The sequence below is a fragment of the Petaurus breviceps genome, unplaced genomic scaffold, assembly GCF_028583685.1.
Source record: "Petaurus breviceps papuanus isolate PSGF00001 unplaced genomic scaffold, PetGlider_PUasm1.0 90822, whole genome shotgun sequence".
Classification (NCBI taxonomy): Eukaryota; Metazoa; Chordata; class Mammalia; order Diprotodontia; family Petauridae; genus Petaurus; species Petaurus breviceps.
In genome coordinates, this window is record NW_027187351.1 from 11,484,022 (window position 1) to 11,509,629 (window position 25,608).

Below are 25,608 nucleotides of genomic sequence, written 5' to 3' on the forward strand. Positions count from 1 at the left end.
ACGAATGTTGTATACAAATTTGTTTACAAATTGTTGTATATTTACAAATTGTTGTATACAAATTGTTTACAGATTGTAACTATGTCTTTGAATTTTCCTGACTTTTATATTTTGTTCTACAGGCTGGCCGTCTAGATGAACAGCTACCTAAGCAAATTCCTTTCACTATTCTCTCAGGAGATCAAGGTTTTCTGGAGCTACAGAATCAATTTAAGAAGACTCAGAGGCCAGCCCACATCCTAAACCCTCATCACTTAGAGGGGGATATGATGTGTGCCTTATTAAATAGTATATCTGATACAACTAAAGGTACGCAGCTGGAGATACCATACAGAATGCCCAAGAGGAGGAGACTTCATTGCTGAAAGAAACAAATAAATGGCTGTCCACAAGGAAACTGTTTCCCCAGTTACTAAACCACCATAATTATTTCTGATTTGCATCTTTTTCCCCCCTCTTATTGGCAAACATATAGAAGGAGAATTGGTTTACTGTAATTTTCTTGAGTCTGCTATGTGATACAACAGTTCATAGTTATTGTGTCATGATAGGTTGGATCCTATGAATGCAATCTTGTAGATAGGAAATTTCAGTTGTATTTCATGGTTCCACTTGAAAATTATATGGAGAAAAAACACAAATACAGTTTACCCAACAGTATGATAGCAAACAGTATAGAAGAAATGATTCTTGACTAGCATGAGTGGTCTTGAGTATATGTAGGAATAATCTGTATAAGTATGTTTAGCTCTCTGCTTGCTTTATTGTAAAGCTTGTTGAAGACCCAACAACATCATCTTATTTTTTTTTAAGAGTATAAGACAATAAGTGAAAGAATTTGTTAATTAAGTTATATTGTCCCTTCTCTACATCATGTTTAAAGAAAACAATCTAAGGTACCTTATTAATGTCACTATTGTTTCTTTAAAAAATAGGCAAAAATACATAGAATAAAAGGGGGGAGTTTTTTATTTGCTACTTGAATCAAGGAATTTAATCCTAGGGGATTAAATGCATTCACTGTTCCACTTAGTTTTTTCTAGATTTAACAATGACTTTTTAAATCATGATCATTTCAAAAGTTTTACTGTCCCAAGTCTGAACAACAAAAATAGTAGTCAGATTAACCATATTTATTCTCCTCTATATATTGAATTCTTTTTATATTTTATTTTACAATTTTTATTCTTTCAAATATGTATTTCTCCCCAATTTACCTGTTTACCTGCCCAATCTTAAGTTTTTTCTTATTTGAATTTATTTTGACTTTTATTAACACCTTTGCCAATTTTTTCATCCTTGTTACTGATTCTCAACTGTTGCCTGTCTTCTGCCCTGTTAAAGATGGAAAAGTATATACCTTTATTTTACCTCTACCATCTCATCTGTGCCTGTCTCAGTTTTTCCTTTTTCATTGACATGCTGAACACTTTTAAGGAATGTGAATAGGATTTGGTTCCATGCATTTCAGTAATAATGTGTTGCCTGGATTAATTGAGTGCTAGATGGGATACTATAGGAAAATCAATAGTCAAGACATGAAGATGAGGGGACTGTGAGGAAAAAGGCTATTTGATATCTCCTGGTAACTGTCCCTTATATTAGATGGCCTCTAAAATATGATTCTCTTATATCTGAGTGTCAGTTATCTCATCCTCCCCTACTTAAAATCTTTTGGGGGATATTCATGTGCCTTTGGCACACAAAGCACAAAATTGTGCTTATTTTTTTGACCTTTGAAAGCAATGAAGTTATTATATGATGACAGTACAAAGAGTGTATCTTAACATGTTATTAGTGATACTTGAAGAAACATCACTGTTATATATAATGTATATCATTTGATAAATTGTTTGATAAACTCAAAACTGCTGATAATTTAAATACAAGTAATACCTAAAGGTGTTAACTACAACATAATGATTTCCCAGTGCTCTTGAACATTTTATATGTTGGGATCAGTATCTTTTTATCTCAGATGAGGTCAAAATGTATTGTCATAACAGCAACTTTAATCAAAGTAGTAGCCATTTTGTCACAGCTTAGATTCATTTGGAAGCTACATTTTCTTTCTCATTTTTAAAAAGGAATCATACCGTTACTTGAATTCATTAGTACCAGGTATCTTAAGAGGCTCTTTTTCTTCTCTCTATTCCCTGTAACTTTAATCCAAAGGGATGTAATTTTAGCTGAGGTTTTAGGTAGTTGTGATTCCTGTGTATAGGATATATACCTTTATTCCAGAGCTATAGACAAAGCTATGGACAGTTTTTTTACTTTTTGCATCTTCATTTTATGTTCACTTCAGTCATATTAACAATTTCTTGGAGGGGATTCCAGGTACCACTTGAGTCCAGATAACTACTTGAACTGAGATCTGTATCATTGCTGTCATTTTTAGGTTTTTGTGATAAGTGGGGTGGAGTAGGGAAGATAGTGGAGTTTAGAACCATCCACTGACTCAGAGCATTTATCATTCTTTGTTGTTTAACTTCTTTTTCATCCTTTACTTTTTGTCCTTTATACTCTTAGCTCTTGTTTCTCCTTCTAGACAGCTCAAATAATTAGTATTATTTGGGAGGTAGAATCTATCTAAGTACTGCTCCCTGGAGAAATTGAAAGAAATCTTCAGTAACATTGTATGTTGATCAATAGGGAATTCAATCTTTTATAACTTTCAAGGAAGTAAAGTTAAATCTATCATTTCAGAAAGCACTTCCTCAGTGCAAATACAGAGGTAGCGAAGCACAGGGATCTGTGGAATTTGTGGCTTGATGCCTACAATACTGGCCTATTAAAATTTCTGGGGCTATTTGGGCATAATTTTGTGAGGGTAAGAGGAAGATATAAAAAAATTCATAATTCTGCCATTATTTTGGTCTTTGACTTTGAGTAAGTTCCTTAATGTTTTCTACTTCTCTTATTTGTAAAGTGATGAGTTTATAATTTAAGGTATAAGTAGTCTTCTAGTCTGTATTGACATTGAAGACACTTCCAGACATTCAAATGCCCTCCAATACCATCTAATCCTCCCCCCACCCCAGGGGGCTATGTCTCAATAGTCAAGCAAAACCACCTAATCATGTGATTGCAACTAATAGTATATGCTAATCTATACTTTTGGACTCAACTGTTGTGTCAGTAGAAAGGATGTCTTTTTAAACTTTTTTCTGCTTTTATTTTGGCTTTGCCTTCTTTGTACTCCACATCATACACATTATCATTCTTTTGAACACAAATATGTTCCATTATATTCGTATGCCAGAGTTTTTTTAGCCATTCCCAATTCCTAATCATTTGGTACATTTTTTCAAATCGCAGCTAATGCTGCTGTGAATTAATTACTTGTCTGTGTGTGTTACAAATGAGTATTTTTCCTACTCTCAGTAAACCTTTTTGTGTAGGATATGACTACAGAAGTGGGATAGATTTGATTCTTTATTACTATTTATATCGTATTCACATAGGACTACTTAAAAATATAAAGTTAATTATGAAAAAAATTTTAAATCATCAAGATCAGGCCACCAATGTTCAGCTTAATCAGAGTATACAAGTGAATTATTTTTCAGAATCTATTCTACACTTGTACTTACTTATGTACACCCTTATTAGAACTATACTTAGACCTGTGTTACTTCTATTTTCCTTGCTATCGCTCTTTTCTGCCCATTTTGTTGCTAACATAATAGAGTAAACCCCTCTGGCAATACCCAAACAATACAGTACAAATAGACTTTTGCCTTTCTGGTCCCTTTCTGTTTGCTTCACAGATTTGTCCATGTGGATACATTCACCCTTATTCTAACCTTAAATTTGTGTCACTTTTACTCTCAGTCATCTTATAAGCAGCTTTCTCAGAATATAGTATTTTTTAAATTCCCAAGGCTAATTTTTTTCACTTGTACCTACTATCCCTTTGTATAACTATCTAGCCACCACTAATTATTTGTCCTTACCAATTTTGGGGGGAAGAAATAATCAGGATGATATATGAAAAATATTTATAACTGCAAAGATTATATGTATGGACCAAAAGTGGATCCTAAAGACCCAGAGAAGTACATAAATTTCCTGCTGGTAAGAAAGATGAATAGATATAGTCACAAGATAGTAAGGTAGCTGAAGAACTGTAGATTTTATAGACTTCTTTGCCATTGTTTATGTACATGTTAGATGGCCAAGGAAAAGCAATATTTCAGAGCTTTTTAAAAAAATGCATCTTTTTATTAACAGTTGTTAACAAGTCACATTAACCAAAATGATAATCACATCTGAAAAATTGCATCAGAAGTTAGAACATGGAATAATGAGCCCATAACTCTATTAAACACTTTTTGCAACAATAATTTCTAGTTCACTGTTTCTTTTAGAAAGATCTACCTTTCACAGAGACTCTGAGGAAAATTTTAAACTTAATTCATTATAATTGGAAGTTAATACCTTTAGGATTTTCTTCATTTTGTTTCAGTGTCTGCTTCATGTAGACTTTGGTATTGGATTGCTATTTCCATCTTCAGGGAAATTGTGATATTGAATGTAGATGGTCACATGTTAACCTTCTAGAACAGAAGAGGCCCTACTGTACCATTTACTGACCTTGATTACTTGGAGATACTAGTTCTATTTTATTCATTTAAACTTTTCAGTGACTTTTTGGAGTTATAGAACTTGAGAGCCAGGAAAAGACCTTAACAGATCCAAAACCACTTAAATGAACAAACTGAAGTTTGGAAAGGGGAAGAGACTTTTCTGAGCTTGCACAGCTGGTTTTGGCAGGCCCAAGACTAGAACCTAGGTGGGCTAATTCCTATGTCAAGTAGCCTTAGCTGTGCCTTTTTGCTCATGTAAACCTCTCAGTTAATATTTTCCATATGTTCCTCATTGAGGAGGAGTGCAGGAAAAATTGGCATAGGAACAGATCTAGTTTTGTAAAGTATAACCTCATTATTTTAGACTAATTTGTGGGGAAGGATTTTTGTTATTTTAAGCCTCAACTATGCACTTTATAAGAAAACAAATTTACTTTTCAGTTCTAAAGTAAGTAAAGGATTTACCTTGTAGTCTTTTTATGCTACTAATTTTTTTATTCATCTTCAATTAGTAGCTAACCAAACTTCAGCTTCAATATAAATTCACAGAAATAATGCCTGTGTCTGAATTAACACTCATTCAGAATTAATTATGTTGAATTTTAAAAGGTTTTACTGTAATTCAAAATTCTCTTTCAGGAACGGGTAACTTCAAAATCTCTTGAACTTTGTGGTTTGTGTAGCTGTGGCTTGTGTTTCTGTTTTCTACTCTAATGTTTTATATACATAACATGTAGGTGACCCTGGGATTCTGAAAGCCTAAACCAAGCAAAATGCACAACCTCTGTAAGAAGTTCTTTCAAATTGGAAAGGTTCTGATTTTGAACAGACTGCCATCTAAGGAACACAGTAGCAAGGCCCATCATGTGATATATAGAGAGATAGAAATATATATATATGTGTATATATATATATATATATATAATTTTTATGTCCAGTACAACTCATGAAACAGTTTGTTAAAGTATGTAAGGCTTGTGGTTTCTTTGTAGGAAAGAGAATAAGCCATAGTGATAAAATCACTAATCTTTTTAAAGTCTTCAAAGTTTTATTCAGCCAGTATCTAAAGGTAGATAACAAAGATTTTCACAGTGAGTTGTCTTAGTAACTCATAAAAATGAAGGAACAATTAAGCTATAGATATTCTGTAGCACAGCATCTCTGGCACGTTCCTTCATTGCTCTGAGTTACTATTTCCAAGTAATGTCACAATGTCTCTATTAAGGGTTTCATACACTTAATAACTACATTAGATTATAGAAGTTAATCTGATGGTTTTGTTAAGGATATTTTGGTACTGCTGTCTTCCACAAAAGTAGTGAAAATATGGTAACATAATACTAATTATTCTAATTATTATTCTAAAACAACACAAGCTTTGTGTTGTTTGTGGAACAAGGGGTCTTTCAAAGTCATCACAACCTGGTGTTTTTACACAACTCTTAATTCCATTATAATCTCAACTTCCATGGTTTGTTTTTTTGTCTCTATGACAGTAGAGCTTATTTAATGTACTTTTCCTGGCAGGTGGAGGTTTTAAATTCCACTATGTTTTCAAAAAGACCTCATTTTGATTTTTTTTAGGCTATAGTAAAAGGCACAGTTATTTCCACAAACTTGATTTTGCTTGAGTTTATTTTGGAGTAGATATAAATTGGATATTTTCTAGAATAAGTTTTTACACACTTTTCAAAAACAGGTAAAAGTAAAACATAATATCAGACATATTAGCTTGATTTCTTTAGCAATTATTTATCAGTTTGAATATATTGACATGTTTGCATGTAAGGAGGCATGTTAAAAACATACTTGAATTTGGCCATTTGATAAGACTCATGTGAGAACCATTCTGTTTTCAAATTTGAAAAAATTAAACCTTATCTGGACAAGAACTAGATATTAGAATTATAAATATTTAAATAAATTTGTTTTTCATTAAGTAATTGCAAAACCATTCTAATAATAAAACTTGCAACAGTGAGTTCTGAGAAAGATGTAGTTGTAATAGGATAAAAGTTATTAGAATATGTCTATTCTTAATACTTTTCTGGGAGAATCCCTTAGAAAATGGGTCTACATATTATTCAAGAGAGGAAAAATGGTTGTCTGTTTTTGTTAATTGATGAAATTCTCAGATTTTATTGCCTTTATGGTGAACTATATATAACTTCCATGTTTCTAGATTTTTCTAAAAGTTCTAATTCTCTTTTTCATTTAGTATTTATATTTAAGTGTCCAGGTATATGTTTCTTATCACTTATTTCAGTGAAAGATTACATGAATGCATCAATGTGAGTAACTCTCCGTTGACACAAAATCACAACCACTTGACACAAGTAGATAGTCTTCATGAATTGTTCTAACCAAATATCTTAATCACTTAATGGACAGTTTTTCTGATGATGAGCTGTTTCAAACTTAGGCAGTATGAACCTTTATTAATAGGGTTAATCCATCACTAGGCCCTGTTCAAAGCCTTTCTAGCTTGGCAAGACCAGCGAGAACTTTTTTCAGAAGCAAGGGACAACCCCCAAATCATGATAGAGATTAGAAAAAGCTTTTAAGTGGAAGATCCTGTTTTAAATATAGGCTATATATATCTTAAAGGAAGTACATAAAATTGAATTAGTGGTTTGGGTAGTATTGCTCTAAAGAACCTAAGAATTATAGAGTTAATCTGATACTTTTCAGTGAAAATGGGATTTCTTTTGTATTCGTTTTGAAATATTTGTGGGTAGGGTGATAGAGAGGAAAATTAATAAATTTCTGACTCTGTAGCAAAATTAGATATCAAGACCATCTAAAACAGTGATTAAATAAGATAATTAATTTAATAAGTTAATTTGCATTTATTGACATATTGCTGCTTTACAGACAGTGACAGTAGCGAAAATGATCGAGCAAGAACAAGCAAAAATACTATACAAGAAGAGGAAATCAAGTCCAGAGAAGGTAACCTAATTGTTGAGTTTCCCTTTTTTATTCCAATGAAATGAAAACATAGCTCTATAGAGCATGTAATTAATTTAGGTAGACATTCAAAATATTAGCAAATATTTTTAAGGAAAATAAAAGGCTTGATAAAGCCACTTGTATCACTGACTTAGTCTGAAAACTTCAAGGGCCACTTGATTGTAATTACTTCTATAACTGTTTGTGATGGTGTACAAATATCATTTTGCTCAAAAAGTAACCTATTTAAAAAATAATACAAGTATCCTGGCAGAAATATGTAAATTGAGATTTTGGCAAAAAATTTTATAATGTCAAATTCTTCCATCATTTATGTTTGTGCTTACATGTAGCTTTATAGTTTATAAAACTTTAACAGAGATGTTATCTGTTTTTTGGTTGTGGAGTTTGTTTTTGGTCACAAAGCACTGTGAAGTATAGCTAAGGAACTTTTATAATTCCTGTTTTTATACATAAAAAATAGGCATAGGGGGTGGCCAGGTAGCACAGTGAGTAAGAGCACTGGCTCCAGTGTTGGGATGACATGTGGATCAAATCCGGGCTCAGACACTTAGCACCACACCCAGAAATAACTGGCCGTGTAACCTTGAGCAAGTTACTTAACCCTGATTGCTTTAAAAAAAAAAATAGGCATAGAGACTGATTTTTCCAGAATCACACAGCAAATTGGTGGCAAATCTAAGACTCTATAACCTAAAGTTTTTTGGTTCTTTGTTTTTTTAATCAAGATCCTAGATCCTTAAAATACCATTTCCTTTTCCACTTAATGTTAAAATAGAAATATCTGTTGTTTACTTTTTTCAGATTTTCATCTGAAAAGTTCAAAGTAATTGAGTCAACTATTTTCCTTAAAAGCTTTTTAATGGAATTAATTAGACAAGTATATACTTTTATGTGGGTAGTTAATAGACCAATTCTACCAAACAGCCTCTGTCTCCTAGAGATGTCATTTACCAAATTCCTTATCATGGTATGGAAATGACCCTGGATTCTCAAAGAATATGCCAGCATAGCCCAAACTCTCTCAGTCCTATCAAGCTGGAGAAGCTCTGAGTAAAGTTTGATTACAGATTGTCATCCAGTTATCATCCTAGCTAATTTTTGAGAAGTGAGAATCATTAGAGGGTTGGCATCAAGTGATCGATTTATTTTGGCCAAAACTATTTTGAACTTCCTGCTGATGTGTGATGGGGTTGCAAGTTTGCATCAGTGGAGGAATCACCCATGGAAGTGAAGTCATGGATCCTTAAAAAGTATATTTATTATTATAATTAAGCATGAAGAACAACAACAATAACATAACTCATATTTAGATAAAGCCCTTTAATATTTTCAAAGTGCCTTCCTCATAGTAACCCCACTAGGTAGGTAGTGCAAATGATATTATCTTTCCCATTATATTAACATTAAATGTCTTTAGAGAGGTAACATTGGAATCTGAAAGACTTTGCTTGTGACTTATTCTGGTTCTGTGACCTTGAGCAAGTCACTTCAACTCTCAGTGCCTCCTGTAACTTTCTAACATTACAAATTGTAGAATAGTTGGCATTAGGCATTTATAGAGGTGTTTTCCTCTTTAGGAGTTCCCTATACCATGGAAACCTCAGGTCCAAATCTCTTGTTCCTGCCTTTCCCCTTCCACTCCCCCTTAACTATTAACATGGTTAATCTTACTTATGCCTCATTTTCCATCATCCATACCAACATATCATTTGTGCACAGTTTTTAAAGGACATACATTTTAATTCTCATATGTCAAGGTGCCTTGAACTTGCCATAGGAAGTTATGTGGCTCCAAAAATACAGTTGACATTGATGATAGCTGCTTTTGGAGGGAAGAGTTAAGTAAACAGCCCTGCACCTAAACACACAAGAGAAAGATTATTATGTAATCTTATTCTCACATATATTATAATTGATCAAGACCGTAAGGCTTTGTGCTGTAGGGAGGTTGATTATAGCAGTAGAATATATTTAATGAAAGTAGAAAACTTAAACTCATCTTTTATTATTGATGCCTACTGTGGCTGACTAAATTGGCCATATAATTTTATAACCTAGAAACAGATTTTTGTTTGTGTATTTTTTAAGACTATTCTCTGTTCCATCATGATCTGCCAGTGCTTAGTAGCCACATAATATTTCATTAAAACTATGGAAACAAATTTTGAAATTTAAACAAAAGCAGCTGACAAAGTTGTTGCTCATTAAAGAAACTAATAAAAAATGAAGATGATTAAACATCAAGAAATTCAGATTTAGCAAGCTCTCTTTTCACCAGTTTGTGAATCATCTCATTGAAGATGTCTGGGCAGCTGGTAATTTAAAGTGACTTACACCCTTCTGCTTTCCCAGTCCTCCCCTACTACCCTTTTTATAGAATTTCAAATCAGGAGAGAACTCAAGGAAATCATCTTCTATATGATACTTAACATTTCCTTTTCCACATTCGGGTTATAGTTTGAGGATTTAAAATTTTCTTAGCTTAAAAAAAGTTTTCACTTCTATAGTAACATATTTTGTAACATTTCTAGACATTTTGCTTTTGAAAGTAAGAACATTTATTTTGCTTTTTAACCTTTTAACAAACTGCTGCCATTTGAACTAAAGAAACTTGTCAAGACAAAGAAACCAGAAAAGACAAACATATTTCCCTACTGTCTTCTTGTTTTAAAAAAAAAATAAGAAAAATACTTGTGATATATACTTTTTTGTAAAGATAATAACCATTGGGGCAGCTAGGTGGCACAGTGAATTAGAGCACTAGCCCTGGATTCAGGAGGACCTGAGTTCAAATCCGACCTCAGACACTTGACAAATTAAATAGCTGTGTGACCTTGGGCAAGTTCTATCTTAAAACATAGTAACCTTAAGTAAAATCCCATGCTTTGAATTAACTTTTATTTTCTTTTTAAAATATTGAGTGAGCTTGAAGAATAAAGGATATTGTAAAATCCAAGCACATTTATTAATTTCTCTTAAGCAAGTTCATAGGATTTAGAATTGTGAGGGGTTTTTGAGATCATTTAAGCCATCTTCATTTTACAGATGAAAAAATGAGGCCTGAAGAGGGTGAATAATTTGCTTCTTACGATTAATGCTTTTTATGATTAACTTTTAGTGCTTATTGTAAAGAAGAATCCATTAATATTAATGAGTTACTCACCTTCCAAAGAAATTGTAATACACACTTATATGATACTTTGTTTTTATAAAGCACTTTTTTCACAAGTGATTCTCTTGGTAATTCAGTTTTCGTTATCCCCATAGACATAGAGGCTTACAGAAGACTAATCTAAGATCACACAGCTGATACTAAAGTTGCTACCAATATGAAGCCAAGTAATAGTTTATAGTGGGAGACTAACAACTTTTGATAGATTGTAATTTGCTAATAATGAATAACATATTTCAGTATCTAGGCATCTTTTCAAATGAAACACACCTAAAAATCATCTACCAAACTTTTATTAAAGGCCAAAAATTCTATTGGAGTTCTGTTGTATAAAAAGTGGTCACCTATTCTTCTCTTAAAACTCTAAAAGTAACATGATATAGTATTTAGAGTAATGGACATGGAGTCAGGAAGTCTTAGGTTCAAATCCTACCTTAGACACTTATTAGCTATATGACCCTGGGCAAGTCACTTTAAACTTTCTTGCCCTCAGTTCTATACCTGCAAAATGAGGGAAGTTGGACTAGATTTCCTCTAAAGTTCCTTCCAGATCTAATGATGTTATATAGTAAAATAGTGGCCTAAATTCCTTGGTTGAACAAAAGTATAGAGCTAAGACAATGTATCAAATGCACACTTTGAAGTTCCTTCTTGCCAGCTTCTCTTCTTTCTTTTTTTTTAAAATTCTTTAATTTATTAATTTGTTTGTTTCCTTTTAGTTTACAGGATTCAATTCCACAATTCCTTGAATTTCACATTTTGTCCTCCTCCCTCCCCTCCCTCCCATGGCATCTTATAATCAAGTATAGGATCTGTAGATACTTTTCACATTATACAATGGTCAGGTTATAAGGATGGATTGTACCAGCTGGAATGAAAAATGGTATAGAGGACATAAAATCAAATAAGAGAACGAAAAAGATCAGGTATTTTGCTTCCACCTGATTTAGTTCTTTCTCTGGATGCACGTTTTTCTCTCCATCATGTGTCTTTTGGGATTGACTTATATCCCTGCACTGTTGAGAAGAGTCCAGTCTATCAAAGTTGGTCATCACACATACGTTGTGTCTGTAATTGTGTACAAATTCCTCCTGGTTCTACTCTTCTCACTCAGCATCAGTTCTTTTAAGCCTCTCCAGGTAAATATGAAGACCGCCTGCTCCCCGTTTCTTATAGCGCAATAATATTCCATAACATGCATATACCACAACTTGTTCAGCCATTCCCCAATTGATGGACACAACAAAAAGAGCTGCTATAAACATTTTTGTACATATGGGTCTTTCTCCCATTTCTATGATCTCTTTGGGATATAACCCTAGGAGTGGTATTGCTGGATCAAAGGGTATGAAAGTATTTATAGCCTTTTGGGCATAGTTCCAGATTGCTCTCCAGAAAGGCTGGATCAGTTCACAGCTCCACCAACAATGCATTAGTGTTCCAGTTTGCCCACATCCTCTCCAGCATTTGTCATTTTCCTGTTTTGTCATCTTAGCCAATCTGACTGGTAAGATGTGGTACCTCAGAGTTGTTTTGATTTGCATTTCTCTAATCAATAGTGAATTAGAACATTTCTTCATGTGCTTATAGATAGCTTTAATTTCTTTCTCTGAAAACTGCCTGTTCATTTCCTTTGACCATTTATCAATTGGGGAATGACTTGTATTCTTATAAATTTGACTCAGTTCTCTGTATATTTTAGAGATGAGTCCTTTGTCAGAGACATAGGTTGTAAAGATTCTTTCCCAATTTCCCACCTCCCTCTTAATCTTGGTTACATTGGCTTTATTTGTACAGAAACTTTTCAATTTCATGTAGTCAAAATTATCCATTTTACATTTTATAATGTTCTCTAATTCCTGTTTCGTCATGAGGTCATTCCCTCTCCACAAGTCTGATAGGTAAACTATTCCTTGTTTTAGCAGACTGCTTACAGTATCAACCTTTATACCTAGATCATGAACCCATTTAGACTTGATTTTGGTATATGGTGTTAGATAATGGTCTATGTCCAGTTTCTGCCATACTATATTCCAGTTTTCCCAGCAGTTTTTGTCAAATAGTGAGTTCTTATCCCAAAAACCAGGGTCTGGGGGTTTATCAAACAATACATTACTGTAGTCGTTGACTTCTGAATCTCGTGTGCCTAATCTATTCCATTGATCCACTCCTCTATTCCTAAGCCAGTACCAAGTAGTTTTGATGACTGCTGCTTTATAGTACAGATTGAAATCTGGTAAAGCTAGTCCACCTTCCGTAGCATTTTTTTTCATTAATTCCCTTGATATTCTGGACCATTTATTCTTCCAGATGAATTTTGTTACTATTTTTTCTAACTCTATAAAGTAGTTTTTTGGTAAATTAATTGGTAGGGCACTAAATATATAATTTAATTTAGGTAAAATTGTCATTTTTATTATATTAGCTCGACCCAGCCATGAGCAATTGATATTTTTCCAATTAGTTAGATCTGACTTTATTTGTGTGAAAAGTGTTTTGTAGTTATGATCATACAGGTCCTGGGTTTGTTTTGGCAGGTAGATTCCCAAATATTTTATAATGTCTACAGTAACTTTAAATGGGATTTCTCTTTCTACTTCTTGCTGTGGAATTTCATTGGAAATATATAGGAATGCCGAGGATTTATCTGGGTTTATTTTATATCCTGCAACTTTGCCAAATTTATTTATTGTCTCAAGCAGTTTTTTTACTTGATTCTCTAGGATTCTCTAAGTATATCATCATATCATCTGCGAAGAGTGATAGCTTGGTCTCTTCTTTGCCTAACTTGATTCCTTTGATTTCTTTTTCTTCTCTAATTGCTACTGCTAACATTTCTAGTACCAGATTGAATAAGAGGGGTGATAGTAGACACCCTTGTTTCACCCCTGATCTTATGGGAAATGCTTCCAGCTTCTCCCCATTACATATAATACTTGCTGATGGCTTTAAATAGATGCTACCTATTATTTTAAGGAAGGCTCCATTTATTCCTATACTTTCTAATGTTTTTAATAGGAATGGATGTTGTATTTTGTCAAAAGCCTTTTCTGCATCTATTGAGATGATCATGTGGTTTCTGCTAGTTTTATTGTTGATATGATCAATTATACTGATGGTTTTCCTAATATTAAACCATCCTTGCATTCCTGGAATAAATCCTACCTGAGTGTAATAATACCAAAGTGTATTATTCTTGAGATAAGTTGCTGTAGTCTTTTGGCTAGTATTTTATTTAGAATTTTTGCATCTATATTCATGAGGGAGATTGGTCTATAATTTTCTTTCTCTGTTTTATCTCTTCCTGATTTAGGTATCAGTACCATATTTGTGTCATAAAAAGAATTTGGTAGGACTCCTTCACTAATTTTCCCAAATAATTTGTAGAGTATTGGAATCAATTGTTCTTTAAATGTTTGATAGAATTCACTAGTGAATCCATCTGGCCCTGGAGATTTTTTCCTAGGGAGGTGACTGATGGCTTGTTCAATTTCTTTTTCTGAGATGGGATTATTTAAGTAATTTACTTCCTCTTCAGTTAATCTGGGCAACTTGTATGTTTCTAAATATTCATCCATTTCCCTAAGATTGTCAAATTTATGTGCATACAATTGGGAAAAATAATTCCTAATTATTGTTTTGATTTCCTCCTCATTGGAGGTAGATTCACCCTTTTCATTTTTGATACTCATAATTTGGTTTTCTTCTTTCTTTTATCATATTGACTAAGGGTCTATCAATTTTGTTGGTTTTTTCATAAAACCAGCTCTTGGTTTTATTTATTAGTTCAATAGTTTTCTTAATTTCGATTTTATTAATCTCTCCTTTAGTCTTCAATATTTCTAGTTTAGTATTTAATTGGGGATTTTGAATTTGTTCTTTTTCTAGGTTTTTTAATTGCATGCCCAATTCGTTGAGCTCCCTTTTCTCTAATTTAATCACGTATGCACTCAGGGATATAAAACTTCCCCTAAGAACTGCCTTTAATGTATCCCACAGATTTTGGTATGTTGTCTCATTATTATCATTCTCTTGAATGAAATTACTGATTGTTTCTATAATTTCTTGTTTGACCCACTCATTCTTTAGGATCAAATTGTTTAATTTCCAGTTAGTTTTTAGTCTGTCTTTCTCTGGCCCTTTATTGCATATAATTTTTATTGCATCATGATCTGAGAACGATGCGTTTAATATTTCTGCCTTACTGCATAGAATTGTGAGGTTTTTATGCCCTAGAACATGGTCAGTTTTTGAATATGTGCCATGAACCACTGAGAAGAAAGTATATTCCTTTTTATCCCCATTCAGTTTTCTCCAGAGATCTATCATACCTATCCTCTCTAAAATCCTGTTCACCTCCTTAACTTCTTTCTTGTTTATTTTGAGATTGGATTTATCAAGTTCAGATAGGGGGAGATTAAGGTCTCCCACTAGTATAGTTTTGCTATCTATTTCTTCCTCTAATTCCTTTACCTTCATCTCTAGGAATTTGGATGCTACACCACTTGGTGCATATATGTTAAGTAGTGATATTGCTTCATTCTCGATGGTGCCTTTTAACAGGATATAGTTTCCTTCCTTATCTCTTTTAATTAGGTCAATTTTTGCATTTGCTTTATCTGAGATAAGGATTGCTACCCCTGCTTTTTTTACTTTAGCTGAGGCATGATATATTTTACTCCAACCTTTTACCTTTACCTTGTGTGTATCCCTCTGTTTCAAATGTGTTTCTTGTAAACAGCATATTGTAGGATTATGATTTCTAATCCATTCTGCTATCTGTCTCCGTTTTATAGGAGAGTTCATTACATTCACATTTACAGTTATGATTGTTATGTTTCTTTCCCCTCATCCTATTCCTGCCCCTGTTAATGTTCGTATTTTCCCTCCCTTCTCCCTTCCCCCCCTTAATAGTTTTCCTTTTGACCACCGCCTCCCTCAGTGTTCCCTTTTCGGCCCCCCTCCCTTTTTCTCCCCTTTTCCTCTTACTACTTCCCTCCCTACAAACCACTCCCACCCCCCTTTTGTAACCCTTTCCCCCTCCTACTACCTGTAGGATATTGTTATACTTAATGAGGTATGCTATTTTTTCTTCGCATCAAGAATGACAGGAACAGATCTCATGCGAAGCTCCTCTCCCTCCCCTCTTTCCCTCTAAAATGATGTGTGTTCTCCTTGTTTACCTTTCTAAGTCACTGTTGCTTCTCGTAATTGGAGGTTGAATTTTCCATTGAGTTCTGGCTTTTTTATTAAGAAGGTCTGGAACTCTGTTATATCATTGAATGACCATCTCTTTGCCTGGAAGAATATGCTCAGTCTCGCTGGGTATGTGATCCTTGGTTGTAATCCGAGCTGTTTTGCCTTCCTGAAAATAGTATTCCACTGCCTCCGATCTTTCAGTGTGGAGGCTGACAAATCCTGTGCAATCCTCACTGTGGACCCTCAATATTTGAATTGTTTCTTTCTGGCTGCTTGAAGTATTTTCTCTTTTATCTGGTAGTTCTGGAGTTTGGCCACAACATTTCGAGGATTTTTCAGTTTGGGATCTCTTACAGCAGGTGTCCGGTGGATTCTGTCGATTTCTATTTTCCCCTCAGGTTCTAGTATCTCAGGGCAGTTTTCCTTAACAAGCTCTTGGAGAATGTTGTCCAGGCTCATTTTTTCATCATAATTTTCTGGTAGGCCTATGATTCTCAGATTATCTCTCCTGGATCTGTTTTCCAGGTCAGTTACTTTTTCTTTGAGGTATTTTACCTCTTTTTCTAATTTTTCATTTTTGTTGTTTTGCTTGGCTAATTCTTGGTTCCTCATAGAGTTATTTGTTTCCATTTGTTTAATTCTGGTTTTTAGCAAATCATTTTCCTTGGTTAATTTTTGAAGCTCCTTTTCCATATCATACACTTTTCTTTTTAGAGAGATGTTTTCCTCATTATAATGTTTTTTGAATTCTGCTATTTTCGTTTTGAGAGAATGATTCATTTTGTCTTCTATCTCTCTCATTTTGCTTTCAAAGTTCCTTTTGATCTCATCTAGGAGAGCCTTCTGTGCATGGGATCCATTCCCTGTTTAAGTCTCAGCTATGGGTGTGGAGTCCACATTGTCTCCCTCTGAGGTTGGTTCCTCCCTCTGAGGATAGTAGGACTCCAGAGTCTTTGTCTTTGTAGTCTGCTTTCTACCCATTTTGAGGCAGTGTCCTAGCCACGCCCTTCCTCTAGGATCCCAAGCCTTTACTGTAGAGGGTTTTGCCCTGGGGCAAGAGTTACTATATTTTCAGGGTCAGAGGGGGGATTTGGAGCAAGTGGGGTTCACTGTGTCATCCTTGTCTTTGGAGGTCCTGAAAGGGGCTTTTTTTTTTTTTAAAGATTTCTGGGCTGTGAAGTGGTAGCCCCAGGAGTGTTTGCTGTCCAGTATAGGGGCCCCTGTATTTGCTTCTTACCTTGCTCTTTCCAGTCCCAGCCCTTTGGTGATAGGCCTGGTAGTGGACCTTGTGGTTGGTGGGAAGACTTGCCCTCCGAGTTGATCAGGCCCCTTCCAGGCCTGCATCCGCCAGCCGCGCCACGCCTTCCCGCCTCTTCTTTCTAATATGGGCTAAAATTAGAAACCTTTCAGTTACAGCTCTTGTCTTTATTGTCTAAAATCAAATCAACAGAAACTAACATGGATTCATCAACAACAGATTTTGCCGCATTAACTTTATGATTCATTTATATATTAGTAGGCAATGGATTACAGAAATGCTATAGATATAGTTTACCTAGATTTCAATCTAAACATTTCACAGTGACTCTTATGCAATCCTTGTGGATAAGAAGACATATAGACTAAAATGATAGTACAGATAGATGGATTTAGAATTAGTGGAATGACTCGACTCAAAGAGTAAGTGATAAGGAGAAAGAATAAGCATTTATATTTCTGTATAGCTCCTACTTTGTGCCAAACACTGTATTAAGCACTTTACAAATATCATCTCACTTGATCTTCTCAACAACCTTTAAAGTAGGTGCTATTATTATTCCCATTTTACAGTTTAGAAAACTGATGTAAACAGATTAAGTGATCACATAACTAGAAAGTGTCTGAGGTGAGATTTGAGCAAAGGTATTCCTGGCTCTGGGTTCAGCACTGTATCTGCTATTTATTACATTCCTGACACTGTGCTAAACTTTGCAGATAGAAGTACAAACCAGACAGTCCCTGCCCTCAAGGAGCTCACATTCTAAGGGAGTAAGGGGAAGACAACTCATAAAAGAAGGGCACATTTTGGAAACAATCAGGAATTGACATACAAACTTATTCAGGGACCTATGGAACAGAATCCAGGTTCCAGAGAGAGGGAGTTGAGGAACAAGCCTGGAGAGGAGGCCGCCTAGTCTGGAAACAGAACCATTAACTTATCTAGGGAGGGTCCAAGGTCTCTTTTCCTTGGTACTTTGTTGTTCAAAATTAACAGGGAATACATGTAATGTTCTGCTCTTTCCATTTACAAAGCATTTGAGAGTGGTGTTGATAGAATATGATTTGAGTGATCTGAGACTTTTATTAGGCCATAAGCTTCTTATTCATAAACATAAGTGGTATACAGCATTGAAAAAACTAGTGTGATTTTAGTGTTAGAGTTAGTATCAAGAACAAAGGAGGCAGTAGTTTCACCTTGTTCTTCCTTAGCTCACATGTGATTCAGGTCTGAAAAGGCAGCCAATGAGAAGACATGGGATGTTCCAGAAGATGATGCCATACAAAGGAAGTGGGGATATATAGCTTTGTAGCATGAAGAAGGCTTAGAAGGAACTTGATTGCTGTCTTTAAATATTTGAAGACTTGTCAGGTGGAAACAAGGAGATTAGACTTGTTTTGCTACAGACTCATGAGACAAAATAAGAAGTAATGAATAGAAATTGGGGAGAGAATTTCACCTTTAAATACCATGAAAAACTTCCTAAAGATGGGAGCTATCTTAAGAATGGAATGGGCTGCCTCATGAAGGTAGTAATTTGACCACCCTCACCCTCCCACCCCAACTCTTTTCCATCCCCTACCCCGGTTAGAAAGTTTCAAGCAGAGACATGTCAAGATTTTCAGAGGAGGTTGCTATACTGGTATAGACTGGATTTGATGACTTCTTGGTTACCATCTAACTCAGAATTTGTGATTCTCTGAAATACTTAACAAAAATTAGTCCTTAAGTCTCGACGTTTGGTCCTCAAGGGAAATCTAATTTATGCCTCTTCAGCTCTCTTGAAACCTTTCAAATTCACAGGTTATGAGACAAGATTAATTTTTGTGGCTTCAAGATATGTGTGGTAAAGTAGAAAGTGAACTTGGAAGAAAGGCTGCACTGTGTAGAAAGCCATCTTGGAAGTTAGAAAGTTCTGGGTTCAAGTTTTACCCATGACATATCCTTTTACTGGCTATGGAGACCCTATTAGGCAGGTCTTCTAACCTCTTGGTGCTCCAGGCAACTCTAAATCTCAAAGTTGCACAATAGTTGCTAGGCTTCATTGGTAGAGGGAATATTCCACACCCATGTAATCTCAGGTCTAGTTCCAAATAAAAAATAAGTAAATATTTGGACTGAAAGTCAAGAGACTTGGGTCTAGTCCTAATTCATCAGCTCTTTGACCTTGAGTTAAGATATTTTTCCTCTCTGGAAGTCTTTTTGTGTGTTTTGAAATGAGAGCTCTATATGACCCTTTCGTTTCTGAAATGGCATATTTCTACAATGTTCACTCAAAATACCATGTTCATTGGGCTGGTTATTTGAATAAAAACTTTCCCCAGCCTTATGATATAATTAAAAATTGATTGATTCTAACAGAACACTTTATCTGGTCATTCTTACCCTTCATACCCTCTAATTGCCCCTATGAACATTTATTTCTAAAAAATGCCTATTACTACACTCAAAGGTAGATAACATTTCTATATATCTCTCAGGATTCCTTCTCCCCAACCCATGCCATCTAATCTGTGTGTGAGATAGATGACATTCCACATTACCTTTTGTTTTTCCATTTATAAACCATGCCAAAATTTTATTGGACATGTTTTTAACAGGTATCCACTTAAAATAATATTATGAAAAAGGTAAGTTACTGTCTTTGAATGCAATAATAATTATAGGGTCCCTTTTTTTGTTAGGTACCTCAAGCTTTAGACTTAAAACTTTATTAGATACCACAATTAAGAAAACATAATATTTTGGTGTGAAGTCTTTGTCAACTTTAAAGTGTTACCACTATGGCTCAAAAGTCCTAATTGTGTTTAGTTTTATAATTTTAAATGTTTTCACGTTGTATTTGTTCTTCACTATTGTTCTTCTAATATTGCCTCTGGACAGAAGCAGTGAAATTGTGAAGAAAGAAGAAATAATAGCAAGAAGACATGTATGTTTGAAAAGGACTGCTCATTTTTTATATTGTAATTTAAGCATTTCATGTTTGTTTTCTCTCACTAACTAGAGTGTAAGCTCCTTGAGAGCAGAGACTAAGTTACATGCTACTTTTCCTGTAGTGTTGTGTGTATATTCGTATATGTATGCATATGCATATATACATATACACACATAATATATAGTAGGTTCTGGTTATGTATTTTTAATGGATTTGAAATGAATTTAATTGATATGACCCTAATTTATGAATGTGCTAATTGTTTTTTCTCATTTACTCAAGTTCTCTTTAGCTGTGAAATACAGAATCAAATGGCCAGGTAAAACTTGGGATTTTGATATGGGTTAGTCATTTAACATATTTCCATTTATTTAATCTGTTTTTTTATATTTTAGACTGTTCTTGATGGCTATTAAATTTACCCCAAAAATTGTACTATTGGAATTTGCACAAAACTTTCATAACCTATCCTTGAGTTATATGGCATTAGAGATTGAAATCTTGTATTTATGTGAATTTATTATACTAGCTATAGTAGCAGAAATGCCCAATTGTTTTTTGCATGTGTATCTAATTAATGTTAATTTTACAATGTTAATCCTTCCGAACTATAATAAATTTGATTCCCCCATAGACTAAATAGCTTCACTATTTATTAATAGTAGATTGCATGAGTAATCTACATTAGTCGTCTTGAAAATTTGTACCTTAAGTCACAGACAGGACTATAGACGAGCATGAGAAATGTATTCTGTAGTGATGCTAAATCATCACCATCATCATTAAGTCATCTTTTAATGTGTTAATTAATGTGAAAAATGATTCATACTTAAAACTGTAGAACCAGCTGATAACAGTTGGTTCTTTAGATGTATGTAATACAGTTTTTAAAAAACTTTAGCTTAACAAGGGTTAGCTTCTTTGCAGTCTTTATCAGATTCATGATGACCTTGTCCCAAAACATGTCAGTTATATTCCATTCTATTCCATTTGAATAGGTCATTCAGCATTACTAGATCATAAAACTACCAAGTACTAGTAGTGATACTATGCCAACAGGTTATCATTATTTCTTAAATTGGTGGGTTTTTGTTTGGTAAAAATGGCAGGAAATCACTTGGGTTGCTGGCCCTCAGTAATGCTTTATGCTACTGGAGACCAGTGAGACCTTCTCATAGAACCTCCAGGTGTGCTGGTTTAGCTCAGCCGATGGCCATTTCACCCCTCCACCCTGCTTCCCGGAAGGGATCTTTGGTAGCAGGAGGAGTGCTAGGCTTCCTGGTACAGCAGTTTTCCACCGCTCTAACCTGGGCCAAGTATCACTGGCCCAGCCACTCTAGGACAGCACGTTGCCGGCATCAGATACAGTTTTATTTACTTTGTTGCAGGGATGCAGCTTGAAAGCATATATATATATATATATATGTATGTATGTATATATATGTATGTTACTTGTCTGCCATTTCTGACTTTTCTGACTTCAAAGATTTGTGGCTTCTTTGGTGTAGGCATTCCCTTCACCAATACTGATTGCAACGCTTTCAGGCCTCTGAATGGTCTTTATGAGTTGCTGTGGCCAATAAAATTCATCACCTGGTGGCCAACCTCATGGTGATGAACATTTTTGAACTTAGAATGTTCCTTGGCCAACAAATACACAGTCTGTTGCCAGTACTGTGAGCCTTTCCAGCTTGGCAGGATATGTGCCATAGCTTGTGCTCAACTGGCAAAGCTTTTTAGAACCCTGAGTCACCTTCATGCCATGGTTGAGGCATTGGAGAAGGACTTTTGTGGATAACATTGCTACCATCCAATCAGGAGAAATTCTTCATCTGTACAGAATTTTTTCACTTAAAAAAAAAATAAAAAATGGACCGGACCCTAAAAGATAACTATATAGACATATCCCCTTATTTTAACAGTGAGGGAATCTGAGGCTCAGGTAATGACTTGCCAAAATTTGTGACAGAGACTAGGTCTAGGACTCCTGATGTTCTATCTATTATCCATGGTTGGGGTTTTTTTTACTACCAAAAATCAAAACATTAAATATTCCTTTAAAAAGACCAGTTTAGCAGTCTTCCCTGCAAATGTCAAGTTTGAGTTACATGTCTAGCACCTTGGACATAATAGGCCCTTATTTCATAAATGTTTGTTAAAATGAGAGTCCCTTCGTTCTGAATGAAGTCATTGGTTTTTATCCTGTTTCCTTTGTATAGTGTCAAGTATTAAATCTTTAAATGCTGAGGCCCCTATGTTGCTATGAAAACACCACTACAATCCTAAAAAATATTTTGCCATATTGTCTTTACATGTCTAAAGTACCCCAAATTGAAGAAAATAACTATCTGTAAAATGGAGCAGTTTAAATTATCATGGATTTATAGGTTATGACCTCTAAATTACCGTATTTCAAAAATGCTGTGTGAATATCATGATTAATAAAATGCTATATTATTTCTCCTCAGGCTCTTATACCCTTGCCCTCCCTTCACCCACTCTCCCTATTCTGCTTATTTTTTTTTCCCTACTTGCAAGGATGAACAAGATTTTGTATACTATGATATTGAAAACATAATCATTCCCCTGCTGACTTATACTGACATAAAGCATATGTGTTTGTTTCCAACCCCTAACTTTGAAATTCTGATTTTTTTATACAGATGTGGAATTGCAGGAAGTTCTCAAAAGGAGTCTGGAAGAAGTGTAATTGAAGAGTCTTCTGCACAATAACAGCTATCATTGAAGGTGCTCACAATAGTAGAATCTTGAGTTCTACTTGAGTCAGAAACCATAATAGCAAAGATATATTTGAAAACATGCTTATGCATTTACTTGTTAGACTTGAAAGCTAATGTCGTTTATTTTGTTCTTGTACTAATGTGGATTTATAAAATGTACAGAAGGAAGAAAATAAATGTTTAATATAAATCTCAATTGCCATGTTCTAATACAGTTGCTATAATCTCTCAATTAGCCATAGGACTGTATATAGTTAAAGTAAGCTCTTCTCTATGGTTTTGTATTCTCCTTAATCTTTTTTGACTTTTAATCATTGATCTTATTTTGGCCCTTTGTTTTTTACAGACATAAGCCTACTCCATTCTAATTTTCCTAAAGCCCGTGTAGGATTGAGAGTACGATCTCTATCTTTCTGATGTCTTTTTAAAATGTTCTTAATAGTTGGAGAGATAATAAAATCATTTTATTTGCTTTGTCCCTTGTGTTGCACATAAATTTACATCCATGTCTCCAAATAACTCATTGTTGATAGAAAAGGCAACTTTATTTTTTCTAAGGAAATGATTTAAAGGGTCCTTTTTTTTTTCATTTATTTTACATAGAATGCTGTATACATTTATGCTCTTCTATTTAAAAGGGGTATTATAAAAATATTTGAGTAGAATTAAATTCTAAATCGGTTTGTGTCCTGATTTTATAAATGTTATTTCCTAGAAAAAGCCTGTTTTTCAACAAAAGTTCCCATTAAAAAGCTTTTTCTGCAATATTCCATATGATCCTGGGTTGAGATTTAAATACAAGCCTTCCTCATTGTAGGTTAATTAACAGAAGCAGCTTTCAATATTCTCTCTATAATAGTCATTTAATTTTTAAAGTTCCAAGACCCTTCTGTGCATATTGGAAATACAATGGAAGAATTTGCTGTTGGCATTTTTTACATGGCTAACAAAATTTGACTAATAATGGAACAAAACTCTATGCTTTTTTAATATTAGTATCCTTAAAAAAACATAAAGTTGTTTCTACAAATGTAGTGATCTAAAATGAGAAAAGAGACACATACACAAGAAATTAAATGTAGAAAAATGCAAGAGATGTTATATGATCTTATATAAGTGCTATATTAGTGGTGTAAATTTTAAAAAGCCATGAATTCAGAGGAGGGAGAGATTGTTATGAGTGGGCCTTGTCATGGAGAATGATAATTGAGGTGAACCTTAAGTATGGGTATGAATTGCCTTGATAGGAAGGGGAGATTATTGGAAAGGACTACACATGGAGAGCTGTGCAACCAAAGGTATAGAGGGAGAAATGACATGCCCTTGTAGTGATATCCATCTATCTGCATGTCATAAGTTCCACACACAGAGATTAAAGTTTAAGAGGAAGTTATATTTAGCCTTCTATATAGCATGATCACTGAAAGATTATTTTGATGGAGAAGAAAGTCATTTTCTCAAGTCTCTTATTTTAGATATTTGTTGATGGGAGTTATTTTTTTCTTCCACTTTAACAGATAATTGTCTCTTGATCAATCTACTGCTTCCTCACTAAAATTCGTGTTTTAAATTATTTCACATGAAGTATCATAGGGATTGAATTCACCTGGTTGCAAGGATAGGGTTCTATAGCTAACCCTAGGAATGAAGGAGCTTCTTCCTGTGGTGGAACCCCCCAACCCTCTACCATAACTAAAAGATTTGTCATTTATTAGGTCAGTTAGCTGCCAGCTTTCTTTTCATTCATTCATTCATTCATTGCTTGCTAATTCACATATGTCATCCATTGATTATTATGTTCAGTGGCACTGAACATGGTTTTAAAACCTAGGTATAAGTGGTTACTCCATCATTAAGCTGTAGCCCTCATGTCAGAAGGTGTATTTTTAACCTTTATGTTGTGACTTAATATAGTGGATGTCATTTAGGACCTAATGAAATAGTTCTAGATTTAAGGATTTAATAGTTCCATTCATTGATGTATATATAAAACATTTATCTTCTTGAATTAAAGTTATTGTTTACCTGTGATTTATATATTATAAAGAGGTTTTTACATCTTTGCAAAATAAAGACTTACTAAATTAAGGACTTAGAGTAATATGTGGAAGTTAAAAAGCAAGGAAACCAGCTCATACTATAATTTTAATAGTAGAAAAATGCTAGGGGATGACAAGGGAAAGAAGAATTACACTTTAGAAAACTTAAAAACACAGATGAGGGATGAACCTGTTGCTCCCATTCCCTAAATCAGCTCATCCCTACAGCCAGTGTCCTCAGCCTAGTCCAACCTTTTGTTCCAACCTTAGGCCATCACTGATCCTTAGACCATTAAATTATAGCAAATTGAGAATGGGACTAAAAAATAGGGGAGTACATTGAAGTTTAGCTCACTGAGCACATTGGGAAAAGCAGCCTTTCCACATTGAATTGCCCTAGGAAGTTAAGGGTAGGGTAAGTGATGAAATGGCAAGGGAGGGATCAGCAATAAAACCTGCAGAAATTGCTGCAACCTTCTTTGTTCAGAAGTGACACTACTAGTGGTCCTCTTTGCTCCTACAGAAGTGACACAGCTTAAATTGTCAGTGATCTTAGCCTCTGTGCAAAACTTATTTTAAATTGGAAAAGAGAATAAAAGTAAATTCATCAGAGTAAGAACAAGAGAAAATAAAGCATCTAAAGGATGAACAAAGGGAAACAAATACAATTTTACTGTTTGAAAGAACCAAAGGAAA

At 34.3% G+C, this 25,608-nt stretch overlaps 1 protein-coding gene across 5 annotated transcripts in view; it reads left to right on the forward strand.

The window, feature by feature from the left end:
• ZNF451 (zinc finger protein 451) overlaps positions 1-24,961 on the forward strand; it is a 135,580-nt gene extending 110,619 nt beyond the window's left edge. For 3 of the 5 annotated variants that reach the window (XM_069070678.1, XM_069070681.1, XM_069070680.1), the window contains exons 13-16: positions 123-309; positions 7,467-7,544; positions 20,415-20,451; positions 22,796-24,961. In XM_069070678.1, the coding sequence (XP_068926779.1) occupies positions 123-309; positions 7,467-7,544; positions 20,415-20,451; positions 22,796-22,865 (372 nt within the window). In that variant the 3' untranslated portion in view covers positions 22,866-24,961. Of the gene's footprint in view, positions 1-122; positions 310-7,466; positions 7,545-20,080; positions 20,452-22,795 lie in introns of all 5 variants that reach the window. The other 2 variants (XR_011164970.1, XM_069070679.1) reach the window with 2 other exon arrangements.
• The last annotated feature ends 647 nt before the right edge of the window (positions 24,962-25,608 follow it).